We start from the raw sequence: 18996 nt of genomic DNA on the forward strand, positions 1-18996 counted from the left end.
GCTATATTTTGAAGTGTATTCTCTGTCCCTCAACAGTGCACTGATGGAATTATGGTGTAAACTGAGGTCAATAGAAAGCAAGCTTCAAGAGCCTTCACATTCATGGACACCTCTAAGAAAACAAACATGATGCTATAGAAACATAATTACTAATACTGGTGTCATCTTGATGATCTGTGTGCTTGAAAATACACTACTTTTTTATATTTCAGAAAATATAATGGTGGTATATGTAACTACATATAGAAAATGTATTTATATAAAACTGAAATACAGTTACCTTTTTAAAATAATTAATTTTCATTTCTAATTCCTCTGCTTCTTTTTGTAGTTCAATGGATTCTCGCGTAGCAGCTGCAGCCAGCTTTACCATTTCCTGTGTTTTACGCCTCGAAGAAGCACTTTCATGTTACGGAATACAGATTGCAACATCACGTTTTTCAAGCCAGGTGTACTAGCAGGATCCATAAACACAAATGCTAGAGGTGCAGAAAGCTCTGACAAATCTACATTTCCTAGAAAAATCTTCAAATCTCATTTCAATTAGGCTTCTCCTCCTTAATGAAGCATTTTGACAGACATGTCATTAAATTAAAGTTTCTTTCCTCAAAGTGCTCTCATAAATTTAAACTCAAGAGCTATTATTTGACCTTCAATTTTCTCACAGAGAAATGCTAATGCAGGCACTTCAAACATAAATATATAAATAATCACTATATTTTGTGAAAGAAAGTTGTGAAAGGTAAATATAAAATTTCTTCCCTGTCAACTGTGTAAAAACTACAAATCAAGGATACATCTGTAAAGCCCAGTCATTTATGGATTTAAAAGGAACAAGTGCTGCAGAAATAAAATTCAATTTCAGATCAGTAATTCACAAATATAATTTTCTTTACAAATACAAGATAAATTAACATATTAGGAGCACTTATCTTTACTTAGTATACCTAACAGAAATAGCACTATAACAGAGAGTAGTGCCATTAAAAACAGCAATAAAAATATATGAAAAATAAATTTAAAATTCTGAAAGACTAGTTCTAAAGTAATTTTTAGGATTTTTTTACCCCAAGAAACCCAATGGCAAACCTCTCCTCATTACATTCATGAGTTGGAGGAATTAATATTAGAATGTATACTCTAAATTCTTGTTCAAAGTCTCAATTTTCTACAGATTTTTCCTAAAAATGGTGTCACAGAAAGAAGATTTTTTATTAGCTTAAGAGAAACTGTGGAAAATTAATTAGAGGATTTCTGTACAGCACTTTTAACGTGCAGTGCACTACCAATAGGCTCTACTGTGAAAGCACTGATAATAGTAGTACCCAGAATATCCAAGCAAGCATCTTCTTCCAATTTATATTTTTCAGACAGTTTCAAAACTCTGCTTTGGATTTCTTCAAGCTCTTTCTTTTTTTTGTAATACTCCTGTGCAAGAGCAGTTTCTGCATATTTTTCACGGTGTTGCTTCAAAATCTCTTTATACTGGGTTATGTAATCCTGATACATTTTCCTATAAAAATACATGTAATTTAATATTTTTCACATTTAATCATTTAATAAGGAAAAAAGCTATTAATTTATGGCATCAGCTCAATTAGACTTGTTGCTGTCCTGGAAAAATGTCAGGTTATATTTAATATACCACTACTTGGACTATTTTTTATCCAGCTATTTTCAAGGAATTATTATCCTGTATGCAACAAAGAATATACTCATGATGTAAAAACCAGTCAAATCTCACTCTTCTGAGAGGAATGTAGACCATACCATACTCAAAGGCAGCCTGGCAGATGACAAATGGGGTTTTTTTCCTGAGTAATCATAATGAAACTGATTGCAGGCCAAATTCTCTGTCCCTGTATATTGGTACAACCCCAGTGGTTTCAGTGGAGCTGTATCAAACTCACAATAAAAGAGAATTTGGCCTAATATCCCGTATTTAGAGCAGCCTGATGCTTCGCTGGACGAAGAGCTGCCTCCAAGGAGATGCTGAGTAATGTGTCTCTGAGTCAGGGAAGCCTTAAACACCCACATTAGTCACACTAGAACAATAGAACTATTCATACTTAAGGTTAAGCAAACACTTAAATGTTTAATTGGCAAAGAGCCAGAATGCTCAGCTTCTTGTAGGACTGCCCCCTGAATTAATGTTACGCCGCTATAATTGCACTGACATCATGGGAGTACATAGCTACAGGTCTAAACCAGCTTTTGAAAAAACAGTACTATAAAAACAAATACTGTAACAAGTAATAGGATGTAATTCATCACATAAAGCTGAAAATTGATCAATATGAGGTTTGGAAAGAAGAGAAAGAAAAGTGCTGTTGCACAGAGCAGCCATCCTCTTGTGCTAAATCAATAACAGTGACTACATTAGAAAATACTATTTTTTTTTTCCCCAGGTTTTCTCACTCAGGCAAAGAATTTCCAGGATAGATTGCTAATGACAAATCAAATATTCAACTATCTCATTGGGATGAGTCTTTTCTTACACCAGTACTGCTGCTAGGCATAACTTTTATTACAGGTAATTTCCAGTACAGAAGGAATATCTTTTGGGGAAGTTGAATAATGAAAATTACAATCAAGGGACTGGTTCTGGTTCTTAATGTCACACACCATTAATCTCAGTACAGACCTGCAGGAAGTCTGTATTTCCCACATAGAAGAGAGTTAACTATTCATAGTTTTCAAAATTATGAATAATAACAACCAGTGGCCAGTAACTATATTGCTCTCTGCCTTTGAAAGCAAACACTTAGTAACTGCTTAAAATGAAATGAAAATATGCCATTTTATTCAAATGTTGATAATCTATTCCTTATCCGCAAAAATTTGATCAATTTAGACATATGCAAAATACAAAAGAGTTTGAAGCATTTATGCTGATGGCACACGTTATAAAGAGATATCACAGCTACAGACATCCAGCATGAACCATGAACACAGACTAGTCATTTCACTGAGAAAGAAATATTACACAAAGTTGTTTGATATTAGAATACACCACTATAAAATCACAAAACGTGAAGGAAATGTCAACCTCTAGGAAAAAGGCTACGTGAACAATAGAGGCAAAATTTAAAATATTAAGTTATCAGTATCACAGAATCACAGAATGTCAGGGATTGGAAGGGACCTCGAAAGATCATCCAGTCCAATCCCCCTGCCAGAGCAGGAACCTAAATGAGATCACACAGGAAGGAGTCCAGATGGGTTTTGAATGTCTCCAGAGATGGAGACTCCACACCCTCCCTGGGCAGCCTGTCCCAGGGCTCTGTCACCCTCACTGGAAAGAAGTTTCTTCTCCAGTTTAAGCGGAACCTCCTGTGTTCCAGCTCACACCCATTGCCCCTTGTCCTATCATTGGGCATCACTGAGAAGAGCCTGGCTCTATCCTCATGACATTCGCCCTTAACATATTTATAAATATTAATAAGTCACCCCTCAGTCTCCTCTTCTCCAAGCTAAAGAGCCCCAGCTCCCTCAGCCTTTCCTCATAAGGGAGATGCTGCACTCCCTTCATCATCTTGGTGGCTCTGTGCTGGACTCTGTAGTATACCTGTAGATTAGTCAGAAATTCCTTTATGAAACAAATTAAGGTGCATAATAGCAACCAAAGCCAGAGCCCCACCTGTTTACCTGCACCATGAATAAAGCCTGTGCTAAGGAACAGCTCCCACTGCTTGCAAAGCACACAATATTCCTCTTTGAAGAACATGTTTTATCTCAAACTGTAATTCAGTTCTATTTAATTTAATAGATGCTACAACCAATAACTGAACAACTAAGAAATTTGCTGATACACAATTAAGAATGCATTACAAATGCATTTTAAAAATATAAATAAGTAAAATAATTTGATGTAGCAGGTACATTTCAAGCTCCTGAAAATAATCCTCAAATTTTATATTCTTGTCCCAAAATGTATTTTCCACAGGCTAATATTTATGGCCACATATAGTATAGTAGTCTTGAGAAATTGTCAATATTTTTAATAAGTAATTATCACTATTTTTAATTAGTAATTCACATCCTCCAGTTCATGCAGTTAAACATAGGCTATTTAGAACTCAGCACTGTTCACATTAAAGTAATTAGAAAAAGTTTTAATCTAATGACAATGGGAAAAGGACAGTACCCACAAAACCCCTGAACATCATGTGAATAGTTAGTTATTCCTCTTTCCTTCTTCATATTACCTATTTTCAGGATGAATTTCCAGTTCATATAAGCGTTCTTACATGTTCTTGAAACCAATAATAATGGAAAAAAAAAAATGTGGAACATTTTTTAAACCTCCATAATAAATGCCTAATTAAATGCAAACTGATCTGCCCATCTTTTAAAACATCCCATCTAAAGCAGTACGTCCTCAGTGCCCCCAAATGCCAGGCTAAAAAGCATATTCAGCACATGAAGTTCTAAATGTACTTAGTTTTCTTCCTAATTTAAATATTTAGAATTTGCTGAATGCACATCTTGCTGATTTGAATACACTGTTAAATGCTTCAGTACAAAAGGACTATATTTGAGAGGCCACTTTTGTAAAATACGTGAATTAAATTTATTTTATGATTTATAGTCATGATGTCTTATAATTAAGCTCAGGAAAACAGATCAAACACTTTCATGTTGGAATTGAAACTAGTTATCTAAAGAAGCAATTTAAAAGTAATGCTTCTTTGGCTTGTCAGCTCAAATTAGTGAAAGCCAAAATGGCTTAATCATATACTCATAGAAAGCCAATTTAGCCTTATTTTTCACCAGATATAGAGCTCTGAACAGGAAGAAGACAGATAAGCTACTAACTGAGTTAATTAAAGGCTATCAGGCCCGCTATTTCTGCTTTCTTGGACAACTGACAAAAAGAACACTTACAAAAGAATCAAAGCCAGCATTTTAAATTACCTCAAATGACACCTCTAAATTGGTATTTAGATACCTACATGGGATAACCAACCTCTTCCCCTCCACAAGCAGATCAGTAAAGGTAAGTGACTCTCTAAAATGAAGCCAAATTTTACTTGAGAGTTAAACAGAACTTAGAGGGTTAACTTGGCACACCACATTTTGAATATTTCAGTGAAAATCTTCAGGGACTGTTCTTTATTCCACAGAATGTGAGCAGCTACATTGCACAACTCATCATTTCTTTAAAATGCAGAATCTAATCAATGAAAATGAAACAACTGAAATGCCACTGACTGAAGAGAATTGAATTTGCAATTAATACTGACTAGAATCTTACCTCAACTGGTCTCAAAATGGTTTTAGACCAGGCTTTCCTGAGCCACTCACCCTGTTTTCCAGGATCTGATATTGAATTTGCATGCTTTGTCATTATTTTGAAGAATATGCAGAAATATGCAAAATCTTGACTTGTATATTCTAATAAGCACATGCAATTCATATTCACAAATAAAGAAACGCATAAAATTATCTGAATGCTTCTAATTGTTATCTTACTTAGTCCATACACGAATTTAAAGGCTTAGGTTCAATTAAATGATGTTTCTGGAAAAAACAAACAAACAAACAAGCAACAACCTGTGTATTTTCAAAGAAGTCTTCCCAAACCTGAATATCTGAAACTACTGAAATCACAGTTTAAGATGAAAGAGGGGAGGTTTAGATTAGATATTAGGAAGAAGTTCTTCACTGTGAGGGTGGTCAGACACTGGAACAGGTTGCCCAAGGAAGTTGTGGATGCCCCCTCCCTGGAAGTGTTCAAGGCCAGGCTGGATGAGGCTTTGAGCAACCTGGTCTAGTGGAAGGTGTCCCTGCTGATGGCAGGGGGGTTGGGACTGGATGATCTTTAAGGTCCCTTCCAATCCAAACCATTCTGTGACTCTATGATTCTATACATGAAGACATGTCATAATAATGGTCAAAAAAAAATCACTCAGAGACAAAACTTATGTATGCTCTTGTAAATATGTTCTGATATGTCATATTTCTGCCAAAGCTAAAATATTGTTTGCTTTAATTTCTTGGACTTTTCTTGAAATTGTAGGCAATTGAACAACATTCTGAAAAATTATAATAGGCATTTGAGAAACAATTTAATTTGAAGAAGCAGTATTTTATCCTATTACATTGGTAACTACAAAATAACATATGACCTCATAATAATGTAAACTGAAAATTCTTTTAATTACTCAGTCACTTATCCTGAAAACTTTACAACTTTTTGATGCAAATGTACTATCTTTGCTGATCAGTTTAGACAAGTTATTAAGTACTACAGATAGAAACCTCATCTCATATGATCACAGATACCTCTCATTTTCTATAGCTTCTTGTAAAGCTTCAAGTTCATTTTTCAAATATTCTTCATGCTTGTTAAGAATTACATAGGTGGGCTTCCAGCTGTGGAGAAAGTTAAACAAAAAAAAAAAAAAAGAATATAAGTGGTCTTTCCTAATAAAAAGCCATTCAGAAACTAAGACATCAAGTTACTTCAGCTAGCTTACTAGAGCAAATAGTTTATTCAATGTCTTGAAAGTCACACATAATCAGGTTTAGTACAACATGCTTTTACATGCATACATTTATTTTCTTAAGGTTTAAAAGCTGCAAATTCAAGAAAATATAAATATATTATTATCAAAGATTATAAAGTCGTTTTTAAGGAATAAATAGAATGAGCTTCACTAATTTTTGGAACCTAGTGCTAAGCAATTAGGCATCTGAATCCACATATGAAGTACTCAGCACCATCAGTAAATTCTTTAGACATGTATGATCTTCTTGTTGGAGATGCACACAACTTTGTTCTCATCAATATCACCAACAACTATCTCATACCTAAATGCAAGCAGTAGTCACAAACTCAGAATTTCCTCCATTTGCTAAGCAAGTCCTGCTCAGAAAACAGGCAGAAAGAGATGCTGTCTTTCAGTACAACAGCCCAGGCACTGGGAACACTGGCCTGGCAGTTTGGAGTCACAAGTCCACATCCTTCCTCTTACTAACTACATCTGAACTCACATTCTGCCCCTAGAGGAAAACTCACTTGCTAGTAGTTAATAAGAAATTCATGGCAGATGAGAATTGAACTTCAGTTGCTGTCAAGTAACATTCTTTTACACCTCTAAGTCATTATCCACATATATGTTCGTATTTCCTGCAGTTGGTATCTGGCTATACAGTGTATTTACATCGTTAAATGCACCCATTCCAGAAACCTGCCTCCAGACAAGAGGTGCCGAGTGGCACAACCAGATTCCTCTAGAACAAACCGATGGGCCTGAACCTCCTCTCACGGGGCTCCTCTACAGCCCTGAAACACAATTAATCCATTTTTTATTCTTCTTCTCATTTCAGGAGCTTCCTATAATGTAAGAGCTATGACACAGCCCACCAAAGTGATTTTCTTAGAGCAGAATGCTGTAGATTGTACTGAAAGCACAGCAACTTCAGGGAATACATGAAGGACTTATGACTAGTAAACTAATAGTACTTTTGCAACATCCAGGTATTAGAGGTGCCTCTTCCTTGGATGAGGGAACTCTACAAAAACAGGTGGATAAATTTTCTGATTCAAGTTAAATTCAGATGAGATCTTTTGGAGAGGCATATAATGGGTCTTTAAAAAGAAAGCATCCTGCTTGAAAAAAAGATGGTGTAAGGAGCATGAGCCATCCCAGCCTGGATGTCTCCTACCCTCCCAGCTGAGGTAACAGCCCTCAGAAAAGACAATTTCACAGAAATTTGTAACTGAATGAGTGGCCAGGATGTTGCTCAGCTGAAGACAGTAAGAAACAAATTCAGAAACCTCTGGTGCACAGAGCCTCCAAACAGCGAGTAACATCTTAATAAGACTTAACAGACACCAAAGTGCTGTGTGGTGAGGGAAAGAACAGAAAAATTACTTTAGTCTACTGAGCTGAACAGGTGCACGTGCTACTGCCAAACACTCTGTGCACTCTGAGAGAACAACCTCTGTAATGACAGGCTGTCAACAGGCAACTGAGATGCTGGGAGCTTCCCTGAGACATTCAAACCCAGCCTGGACGCCTTTCTAGGTGATCTCATTTAGGTTCCTGCTCCAGCAAGGGGATTGGACTGGATGATCTTTCGAGGTCCCTTCCAATCCCTGACATCCTGTGATTCTGTGAGCTGAGATTCAGACGATGGCTGAACATTCGAACAGCCTGGGGTAGGGTAGGACAAAGATCCTATTTCTAATGAAAAAAAAATCACATGCTCCCTCCAAGGGAGACTTATATAGAAAAAATTAGCACATCCTTTCTCTAGTCAGGGCTTAAAGTCATCTCCAAATTCAAGTTCTTTCCAGAATAGAAGCTACCCTAAGGCAACACAAACACCTACAATAAAGTTTGTCTGCGTGGAACTATCTGTCCTAGGAGATGTACACACAAAAGCCAATTTTAGGAACACATACATAGATATTATCAAAGCTAAACATTGAAGAAATAGAAGAAGGAAAAATCCATAAAGACTGAAGAGACTAAGTGAATCTGCAACAGCAGAGATAGTTATATTTAAAGAGTTACATCAACAAGGAGGAAAGCAGAAATGGCAATACAGAACAAGGTTGTAATTGAACAAAGCAATTAATTCACTACTGGACAGGTGAAAGGAACTGTATGGGTCACTCTGCACTGCATATTCATGAGTAGGGTAAGTAAAGGGCATTTTTTTTAACGTGAGTACGCCCTATGGCTCAAAACTGGAAGGTTTGTAGCGTGCAACCACATAAAGTACGAATGTACATTTGGACAATCAGTCCAAAAGTGGAAAAAAAATAGAGGCTTCAGTAACAACTAACTTAATGTCATTTCCATCAAGGAAATAAAGAAAGAACAAAGACCTGACAATTAATTTGCTGAAGTCCTATAACCTTGAACAAAAAATAATGTACTCCAGGTGGTGAGACAACACAACATACAATCAACATTTATAACAGCAGTAAAGTTTGTCAACAAAAAAGCCAAACGAGAAATTAAAGCATCCATTCAGGAAATTTAGCAGTTGGCACAAATTGTTTGACACCACTGTTTGAAACTAACATACTTATATAAAAATGTACTGGCACACAAACACTGTGATCCTATTTTATGCAGAAAACCCCATGCCCTTCTTTGGAGGGGGAAAAAAAAGCAATTAAAAAGTCATAGAGCCATTATTAATCAAAGTACAAACCATTTTGTGTTCACATCTATTCTGTGAACATGCAAAAAACACATGGTACAAGAACACTGTTTTGTAAATGCAATAAGGTAGACAGGATTCAAGTAGCTCATCTAATAGCTTGTTAAATGCATCACTGTTTCACAGAGGTTCTTGGTGGTGATCACATTTATTTGTCCTTCCTTTCATCAGCTAGGGCATAAAAAAATCTTTTTCCACACTAATCTGAAAGCAATAAAAATATCCTGTACTTTAGCTCGTGGGACAAGACAACAACAATTTCTTTTCCAAATTAGCAACATTCTGAGTTCATCTGGCATTCTTTTTTTATTTCCATGAAATCTCATCCTTGAACCCAAATTTAAAAAATAGAAGAGAAACAATAAAATTGGAATAGACTTGTTGACTATCTCATCTTTTGTTCAAGGTCTTCAGACATGATTCAATATACTTACGACGTCTCGTAATCCAGACAAGAAGTTGTTTCATTGAGAGCTCTATTGAGCATTACTGGCAATTAGTCAACTCTGAGTGTGGCTGTGATTCCAAAACAATATTTGAATTTACAAAATCAGCATTAGAATCATGTCCAGTATATATGGAGTATCAACAAGAATAAATTTTAGAAGTTTAAGATGATTCTAATACTTGAGTGATCTAATTGTCTGATCTCATAGCTAGGGCTTGTTTATCACAGTTTGCAGTATGTCGTTAAATGACATTTTCAATAATTTAAGACACAAAGTCTCTACTCTTCTGCAAGCATTGTCCTTTTATGAATACATGTATTCATTAATGAGTCACTTCTCATTTTCAGTCTCTTTACACTAACACCATTAATTAATCTTTGTAGGACCTGAGCCAAAACCCATTGAATTCAATGATTAAAATTTAGATCAGATCCTTAGTTCTACCCTTATTTTTGTATTTCTTTATTTGTATCACTTAACAGTTTGTAACTTCAAAAACAGATTTGTAACTTCAAAAGATATCTAAGGAAGTCGTGTGAATGGTTTCGGAAACTTACAAAAGTGTTAATTTTTTACTCCATTGGAGGCAAGAATTTAATGTAAAGCAAAACTTGAGTTTCCTTGTCAAGGTCAAATCTTTTCCTAACTCTTTTTACGATAAAGCTACAAAACAGTATAGTATGGCAACTGATTCAAACAGCTAGCCACTTCATTCAATAACAATTCCATTCTTTCTTCTGTTTTCAAATAGTTCAAAACAAAGCTAGAAAGGACCCTGATGCTATCTTTACTTCCCTTTTTATTCTTAGAAACACCCACCTTCTCCATTCACATCCTAAAAAAAAAAAAAAATATATCTTATAGACATTTTTATTCAAGTACTTATCTTTAGGTATCGAATTGCAAGAAAACAAAATGGATAGAATTTGCTAACAAATCATGCCTTCAGCTGCCAAGGAACTAGACAGATTGTGGAGAGCTGGAACGCTGCAATGAACAGACAGGATTATATCATCTGGGCCAACCTCCCGGTATTGTCAAATACAGAACTGCCTTTTTAGCTCCCCTTGCAGACACCTGAGATTTGCATTTTTCAAAATTAGACATTCCATGTCAGTAAGAAAAAACTCCTTGTAGCCAAATTCTCACTTGAGACACTTCTAATTACTAAGATCCAAAAGTGATCTGCATTTAAACTTACACTAATAATCTGCCAGAAAAATTTCTACAAAGAAAACTGTGAACCGCAGCCCACTGCATTCATCAAAACAGTGTGCCTAGAGGACAACTTTGCAGTCTGCAGTAAAAACTGTATCAAAATCTCCTAGTAGAAGCACACACATATTTGTATGTAGAGGCAGTTACAACCCATCTCAGGAGAAAATACATATAGAACAAAGAGGAACATGAAACACATGGTGAACAAAGAACAGAAAGATGCTTCCATTTCAGAAAGTCAAATTCAGAATTAAACACAGAACATAACACAGCTTTATTGACACTGAGAGTTACTAACGCTTTTTAGTGAAAAAAGATAATTTTTAACAGTGCTCAAATTTGACAGAACTCAGATGCAACCAAACATAGAAAAAATGTGTCTCTATTACCTCACGACTTGAATACTTTAGCACACTGCAAATACCTGTGATCTCTGAAAAGTGCTCATTCTAATAAAAAACTAAAACAAACTTCAGTGTAGTCTGTTTTTCTATAATTTACATTTTCAGGGGATGGATAATACGGCAGTTTTTGTACCTGATGATTTGTAGCTTGAAAAAAATAGGAGAATACTAAAATTTTCTTTACCATCACTCCTGTCAGAACACGTACCTACCTATTTTTACACTGCTTCCTCACTGACTTTCTTAATGCCATCCATAACTCAAAGCTCAGACTATAATATACTTACACCTTAGAGTTCTCCTTACTCCTCTCATTTTGCTTGTGCAACTCAGCAATTGCATCATTGCTGTTATTTATATTTTCCTCTAATCTAGCAATTTCATTCTTTTTTTCCGTTATCTTTACAGTGTACACTGAAATTAAAAATAAATTAAAAGTAAGCATATGTATTTTCAATGTCTCCATGAAATAAAAATTCTACATACACAATGGTTAAAAATTTCTTCCAAAATACTTAATCTCAAAAGTGCCAGATGAGTGGACAGTCTGCAATTAAGCAAAGCAACAACAAAGTGAGTTAAAAACTTCAGGAGTTTCAGCTGTGTGGTGATTACCTTAATTATCATCTAAAATTGTGAGATTGACTTTGGAAGAAAAAGATTTAGTTGTGCTGTTTCTGCATCCCAGTCTAAATAAAACTGAAGTAATTATTAGTGGTACAAAGCGAAGTACTCTTAACAGTTAGAGCTGACCCTTCTTTTTTTGCAGTCCATGGTGTCTGCAGCTACTAGAAGCAGTATACAGGGAAAACAGAGTGTAAGCCACTTTGCCTTCAGTAATGCTTGCAAATGGGGAGACTGATTGAAGTACAAAAGTTGCTTGAGATAAAGGTCTCTTTCAAACATTTGTTTTCTTCCATAGAAGGCCAGAAACACCATTTTTTTTAATGGGAAAGCTGACTACAAGAATGGAAAAATAAAAACATCACTTAAGCAAACTGTTACTAGAAACAGAAATAGAAAAATAAGAAAGGGGAATATGACTCAAGGTGGGAATGTGTAATGTATGATAATTAACAGGAGACAGATGTTAATTAATTAAAAAAATGCATTATAACAACAAATCCTCAAGTACTATGATATAGTACTAAGATATGGACCAGTTAGAACAAGTCCAGAGGAGGCCACCAGGATGATCCGAGGGCTGGAGCACCTCTCCTATGAAGACAGGCTGAAAGAGTTGGGGCTGTTCAGCCTGGAGAAGAGAAGGCTCTGGGGAGATCTTATAGCGGCCTCCCAGTACCTGAAGGGGCTACAAGAAAGCTGGGGAAGGACTTTTCACAAGGGCAACTAATGACAAAACAAGGGGAAATGGGTTTAAACTGAAAGAGGGGAGGTTTAGATGAGATATTAGGAATAAGTTTTTCACTGTGAGGGTGGTCAGACACTGGAACAGGTTGCCCAAGGAAGTTGTGGATGCCCCCTCCCTGGAAGTGTTCAAGGCCAGGCTGGATGAGGCTTTGAGCAACCTGGTCTAGTGAAAGGTGTCCCTGCTGATGGCAGGGGGGTTGGAACTAGATGATCTTTAAGGTCCCTTCCAATTCAAATCATTCTATGATTCTATGACTCTATGATTCTATGATTCTATGATTTGCAGAGATTCTTAAGGCAGGTTCTTAATTCTACCTTTTCTAGCAGCAGACAGCTGATAACGTTTTCTGAACGAGTGGCTAGTAGAGAATCTATATTGTTGACCACCATCAGCGTTCTCTTTCACAAGTAAAAGCTGTGAGAGCTATCGTGCACGCTCATGCTGCAATGCAAACAGCACAACTAGGTGCACATTTCTTTTCCTCTGTGTTGCTTATTTCTTTTTTTCATACAAGGTTTTGGATTTATTAGTGCCAAATCATCCCTTGGCATCACTGCTGCCCTGATGCCAAAGTTGGTGGCCCTGAGCAGAAGTCAATCACAGACATTCTGTCCTTCTCATCTACTTAACTGGGAAGGGTTGTTATGCGAGTTGTGTCTTGAGTTGTTTGAATCACTGCTCTAGAACTTCAGGTCATCCTGGAGTTTGGGTCTGGTTTTGCTCTACTTGCTATATATTCACTTTCCATGCCAGCTGCATTCATACCGGAAAAAAACACTTCTCACTGAGAAACTTCAGTCAGTGAAAAGCAAAATATTCTTAATGTATTTTAATATCTAGAGTTATCCTGAGTATCTTCAATGTCTTAATATTTTCAATACCTTCAGTCAGTAACTTGCCTTTACTTAGCATGAAACATAACTATTGGACAACTGACAGATGCTTCATTTCTGTAGAAAAAAAACAGGTGTATTTGGAAGTATCCTGCAGGTGACATTTTGAGATTTATCAAGATACAACACAACTGTATTAACAAATTATCTATGACATAGATCCAGTTACACACTTAACATTTCATTTAGTGTTTTCTACAGAGAGGCACTTCTGTGACAAGCGTGAGTTGTTCCACTCACCCTTTGCTTTCACAAGAACCTTGTGGATGAGACCCATCTCACCCAACTTTACAGTGCAAGCACCTACTTCAGAACTAGGCACCCATGGCTACCGCTACGCTCAGCAGAGACAAGCAGCCATTTTTTAAAGCTTACTTTATCTAACCTAATTTAAACTCTTTTTATCAGGGTAAGACAAATCACACCCTGAAAGTGCCTATTTCCCTCCACTGGTTATAAAGGGACTCCAGCCAAAAAGCCTGATGAATCTCAAACTAAAAGTCCAAGGCTGAATGCTACAACTGTTCCTCTGCCAAGTAATACTCACGCAGAGACAAAATCAAATCGGTGGAACTATTTCTGGGTAAGTTTTTGAAAGGTTTAACCTAAACTTTTAAAAGTTGACTGTGAGTTCACACCTATTCAGATATCTCTGAACTGAACATGCAAATAGCTACGCCCTGTTACTACACAGCCTTTGGATTTTCCCTAAAAGCATGTTCATTAACCATAAGCTTGCGTAGATGTTAATAAAAACCTCAACTCTATGGTTCAATTATGCGAGTGAAGAGTTAAAACAGAATTCTACGTGTACCAGATTTAGTGTTACAGATGTTTTAATGTTTAAGATACTTCAATTTAATATTGATAATTTTCTTATTGAATAAATACTTGCTTGGATATATCACTCAAGACCATTATAAATGCTGCCAATTAGACCAGAATTCTCTCTTGTTCTTTTTCCTTAAGGTTACGAGCTTCAATATATGCCTGTGAAGTACCACTGATGAGCAGAGGTGTCCTTACATTGTCTAAAGAGTAATTTTTCTACCACAACAATTCTTGTGAGTCATTCCACATAGTAGCATGGTAACAACAACAAAAAAAAAATAAATTCAGACCTAAGTCCATAATATTATGCTGTCTGTAAGTCTTGGGGGGGAAGAATTTGATGTGGAGCAAGACTTTCTCATTGGATTTACTGATTTGAATTTCAAATAAAATTACCAGCTGCTTGATCGAAAAAAAAAGAAGAACCAGGCTTGAGTAGGTAGCAGCAACTGAGAGAACTTTCATTATTTTAAGAAAACAGAAAGCGAGAAGCAGTGAGGCAGAGGTCCAAATCTGGAAAGAACAAAAAACATGAAAAAAGAAAGGGAGGCAAGTGGCAGATGTATTGAGCAAGCACAGCTGAATCAAAGAACTGCCAGGGACTGTGAGGAGCTGCAGAGTAAGAGCAGGAAATGGCGCAGCATGAAACTGGCTGTCCACAAGACAGCTGAACAGCATTAGCTAAAAGTTGCAAGCAAAAGCAAAGTCTGCTAGGAAGAATGAGCAAGTATTGATGGCAAAGGATGAGGTAGGGTGAGAGCAGGACACGGGACAGCTTTCATTATCAGGCTTGCTTCCGCCCCTGAAACACAGAACATGCACCAGAACTAATGAAACAAAAGCAGTGTGTTCAACGTCTAATAAAATTGTAATTTATTGCTACTCACAATTTATCTGTTGATTCACATGTTCCTTAGCATAAGAAGTTTGTTTGAGCTGGAAAACTAAGAGGAAAATTAACAGTTTTTCATTATATGAGTTGAGCTGTGAAAAAGCTCAATGTCGTGCAGCATTAATTGCATAAACAATGATTAATAAAGATTTTAACAAAATATCTAAATAGCAATTTTACTATTAAATAGCTGTTGGTACCCCTCTCCACAACCTCACGGCTAACGAGACATTATGTAGGCAAACATCAAAACCTTAATATTATAAATTTATTTGAAGTTAATGTAACTAGTTAAAGCAGAAAACATCACTATATATATCGCACTAGTAACTATTTATTTAAAAATATATGATATAATGACCTACCAAACTCGACCAGAAGTTTGTCTAAGTTGTTCAAAAGCCTGTCACTCATTGTGTAAGCTACAAAAGAAAAACGCAATTAAAGGATTTACACGGTAAAAAGCTTTATTGATACAATAAACTAGTCAAAATCACAAGACAATACCATGTGTTTTCAGACAAAAGGGAGAAAACAAGTTTTAACTACATTCAAATTAGTATCTAAACCACTTTAGTGAAACTAAATTTCTCACTGATAGTGGTAATAGACTCATTGAAAGTCTAAAGCACAGTTAGGAATAAAGGAGGTAGATAATTTAGGTAAAGCTTTGTTCCTAGAGCAGTTCTATCTTTGAGAGGCTTAATGCTCTTTGGAGGCATGAAGAATACAAGAGAAGATGCTTGTGTATAAAATGTGCAGCCTCTACTCCGGCTGGTTTGCTAAGCCTGTCGACTGCAATGCTGGTAATGGAAAAGCTACTTATCCATTCCCTACGCTCCTCCCGCAGTAATTGCAAAGCACATTTAAATAAGAGGGTATATGCATCAGTGTGATTAAAGACAGACCTCATATACAATGGAAAGTAGATTATTACAAATTCATTCTTCTGTTTGGACAGTGCTGCTACGTGCAGAAATTCAGTTATGGGTTTTTAAACAGTCTGGGAGATGTGTAGTCTTCTAAAAAGGATGCCATCACCATTTTATCAGAACACACTGAATACAGCTAGTTAGCTCAGATATATTTAACGATAACCAAAGTTATCTGATACTTAACTGTCCCACAGTGGCTCCCCCATACCCTTAGTAGCGTGCAAGAAGTAAAGCCACAACAAATTGGTGATGAGGATGAGATCCTAATCCAGGATAACGTGGAACAGCAAACAACTGCAGAATTTAACTAAAGTGGCATTAAGGCTACATACTGTAGCACTGAGACTATGGAAACGGGATGTTTGACAGAAATTAATTTGCCTAATAGTTAAGCGAGGATCAGAACACCTAATCCAAGTGACTGGATTAGCATAAACTGTGATAAAAACACTCTGAGAAAGAGATCATAGTTTTACCAAATGAATTTAAAAGCTTGGAACCCTAGTTCCTAGTGCCTGGAAACATTCCAGAGAGCAAGCAAAACATTTTCTGAAAATACTAAGAAATATTACCTCAAACCTCAGGTCAATGAAGAGTATTTTTCCTTTTACACACTGTGAAAGAAAATCCTAAGTAATTCCTTTGGATGCAAAAATTAGTTTGGGGCACATATTAAAAGCGTCTTCTCTAGAAATAGTTTAACAAAGTTTGTTGGTTGTTTTCCTGACAGTTCCCACAAAAACTGCATGACATGGGGTCATACACAGAAGGTACACAGATAAATGTAAAATAAAAAGCACAAGCATTATTTTAAACAGCAAATAATTTCTATTCATTGGTTTATAAATCACAACACAAAGTTCATTAATATAACAGACTATACAGCTGCATATTATTAAAGACACATACTATTCTACCATCCAGTCAGTAAGACAGTTCTGAGTTATTTTATCTTTTGAATGCTTTTGTAGAAGAGGGAAACAGAACTAAAGTGAGTGTATCATTTTTTTCTGTAATTTTACAATAAAATTCATGTAAAAGGGAAAAGTTGCAGAAAATTATGGTGCTTCTGAAAGCATGTATATGTAAAATAACTGCTATTCTGGATATTGTTATAATGAAGTAACATAACTGCAAATGACAAATGCTATTCTGTGTTCTGAATTAAGAGGATGCATGTGTCACTAGTAGAAAGGGCTGAGTCAGTCAACTGCACTGGCAATCCATAGGATGTTTGTAGATTAAAAAACAGTACTTAACACTAGCCTGAAACAAGAGACATCTAAATTTTGGACGATGACTTCCAGCGTATGACTATAATAAAGACTGATTCCTGGTCCTACTGGAGAAAAGTAGCATCGAACCATTAGCCAACTCTGGATGACAAAATCAGAGGATGTTCTCATATGGAGCTGTTATTTTTGTTAAAGAGAAAGATGCAATGGAGAGCAATGGGTAAACCAGTTTCAAACTGCATATATTATTTCTAACGGTGCTATTCAGAATGTTGCCAGAAGAAAAATATAATTATGCATCTTGCATTTTTGTACCGCATTAATAAATGTGATTATATGGAAATCAATCGGGGCAATAAAGTGTCATGTATTACAAGATTGCATTGAGTGCGGAAACCACAAACAAACTGCCTGATGGAGTCTCTAGCCATTATCGTAGCACTAACATTAATGCCACTTCTCAGAGCAGAGTTACAGCAGTAGCTTCATATCCCACCTGACAACAGCCATTTCTAGGTTCTTCATTAAAAGGTGAAAAACACCCATAATCTATAAGATAAATTTCTTCCTTAAAATCAAACAATCAATTCTACCCATTGTCAGCTGTGCAACAGAATTAATTTCTGCTGGCTTTATAAACATAATTTTCATTCCAGCAGGGCTCTTTTGAGAGCAAGTCATATTTCTCCTGTGCTATTCATTGCCGTTCAAGGCATTGCTGTTTAAGACAGACTCTTTAAGTGACTCGTTATTTGATTCTTCTTGAAATTTAGTAGATTTCACATTTCTAGACTAACTTTTTATCCCTGTTTAAAAAAAAAGTGCATCTCATCGTGCTGTTTATGTTCCTCTGCTTTAGGAACCCTGTGAGGAGACCTGAACCCCACATTCAGGCCAAGGATGTGCCATCTTTTTGTCAAAACCCGCTGTTGTTTTTATTGTTTCTAACATCATCGAAGCTTTTCACGACTAGTGACAATTCTAGTTATTACATTTGAGTAAGGCTCTTCATTTATTAATTCCCTGTGTCTAACATTTATGTTTTAAAGCACATTGCCACGGTGCATTAAATACCGCGCCTTCATTGCTAGGTACCAACAAGTCCTCAGAAAGCCCAAACATCTACTGCATTGCCACATTTTACTTAGTCAGGGACATACCAAACAAAAAGATATTGATGCAGATTATTCCCTAAAGTCCTAGAATTTAAATATTAAACCGATTTTTGTCAAAATGGGAAGGGAAAAACCCCCAGCCTGTGGGATACCACCGGGGCTGCGCCTGAGCGCCACAAAATGGCGGCGCAAGGAAAAGGGGGCGAGTGCCTCCCCGCGGAGTGGGTTGAGGGGGCTGGGGCGGCCAGGTGGCCCCGCTGCATTTTGGGGGCCATCAGCACTGGGGAAGTGACCAGGACGTGGTGGCCCTGCACCGTCTGGGAAGGGCTAGGAGAGCCATGACGGCCATCCAGGGCCTCACCCAGGGCCATCAGGCGGAGGGGGCCGGAGCACGCCCACCGCGCTGCTTCATCAGCTTCGTCCCCGCCGTCCCGGAGGGGAACAACAGCGGCCCAGAACTGCCGCC

The 18996-nt window shown here is 36.7% G+C and overlaps 1 protein-coding gene across 1 annotated transcript in view; it reads right to left on the reverse strand.

Annotated features, from left to right (window-relative positions):
• The window catches only part of CUNH14orf39 (chromosome unknown C14orf39 homolog), a 32757-nt gene extending 17098 nt beyond the window's left edge, over positions 1 to 15659 (reverse strand). The window contains exons 1-7 of the mRNA XM_029085146.1: positions 15611 to 15659; positions 15241 to 15297; positions 11545 to 11671; positions 6289 to 6378; positions 1326 to 1513; positions 798 to 840; positions 281 to 401 (exon numbers count right to left, since the gene is read on the reverse strand). Coding sequence (XP_028940979.1) covers positions 281 to 401; positions 798 to 840; positions 1326 to 1513; positions 6289 to 6378; positions 11545 to 11671; positions 15241 to 15297; positions 15611 to 15659 — 675 coding nt within the window. The remainder of the gene's footprint in view (positions 1 to 280; positions 402 to 797; positions 841 to 1325; positions 1514 to 6288; positions 6379 to 11544; positions 11672 to 15240; positions 15298 to 15610) is intronic.
• Between the last annotated feature and the right edge of the window lie 3337 nt (positions 15660 to 18996).

This window comes from Antrostomus carolinensis, unplaced genomic scaffold, assembly GCF_000700745.2.
Source record: "Antrostomus carolinensis isolate BGI_N321 unplaced genomic scaffold, ASM70074v2 scaffold9290, whole genome shotgun sequence".
In the NCBI taxonomy this organism is placed as follows: Eukaryota; Metazoa; Chordata; class Aves; order Caprimulgiformes; family Caprimulgidae; genus Antrostomus; species Antrostomus carolinensis.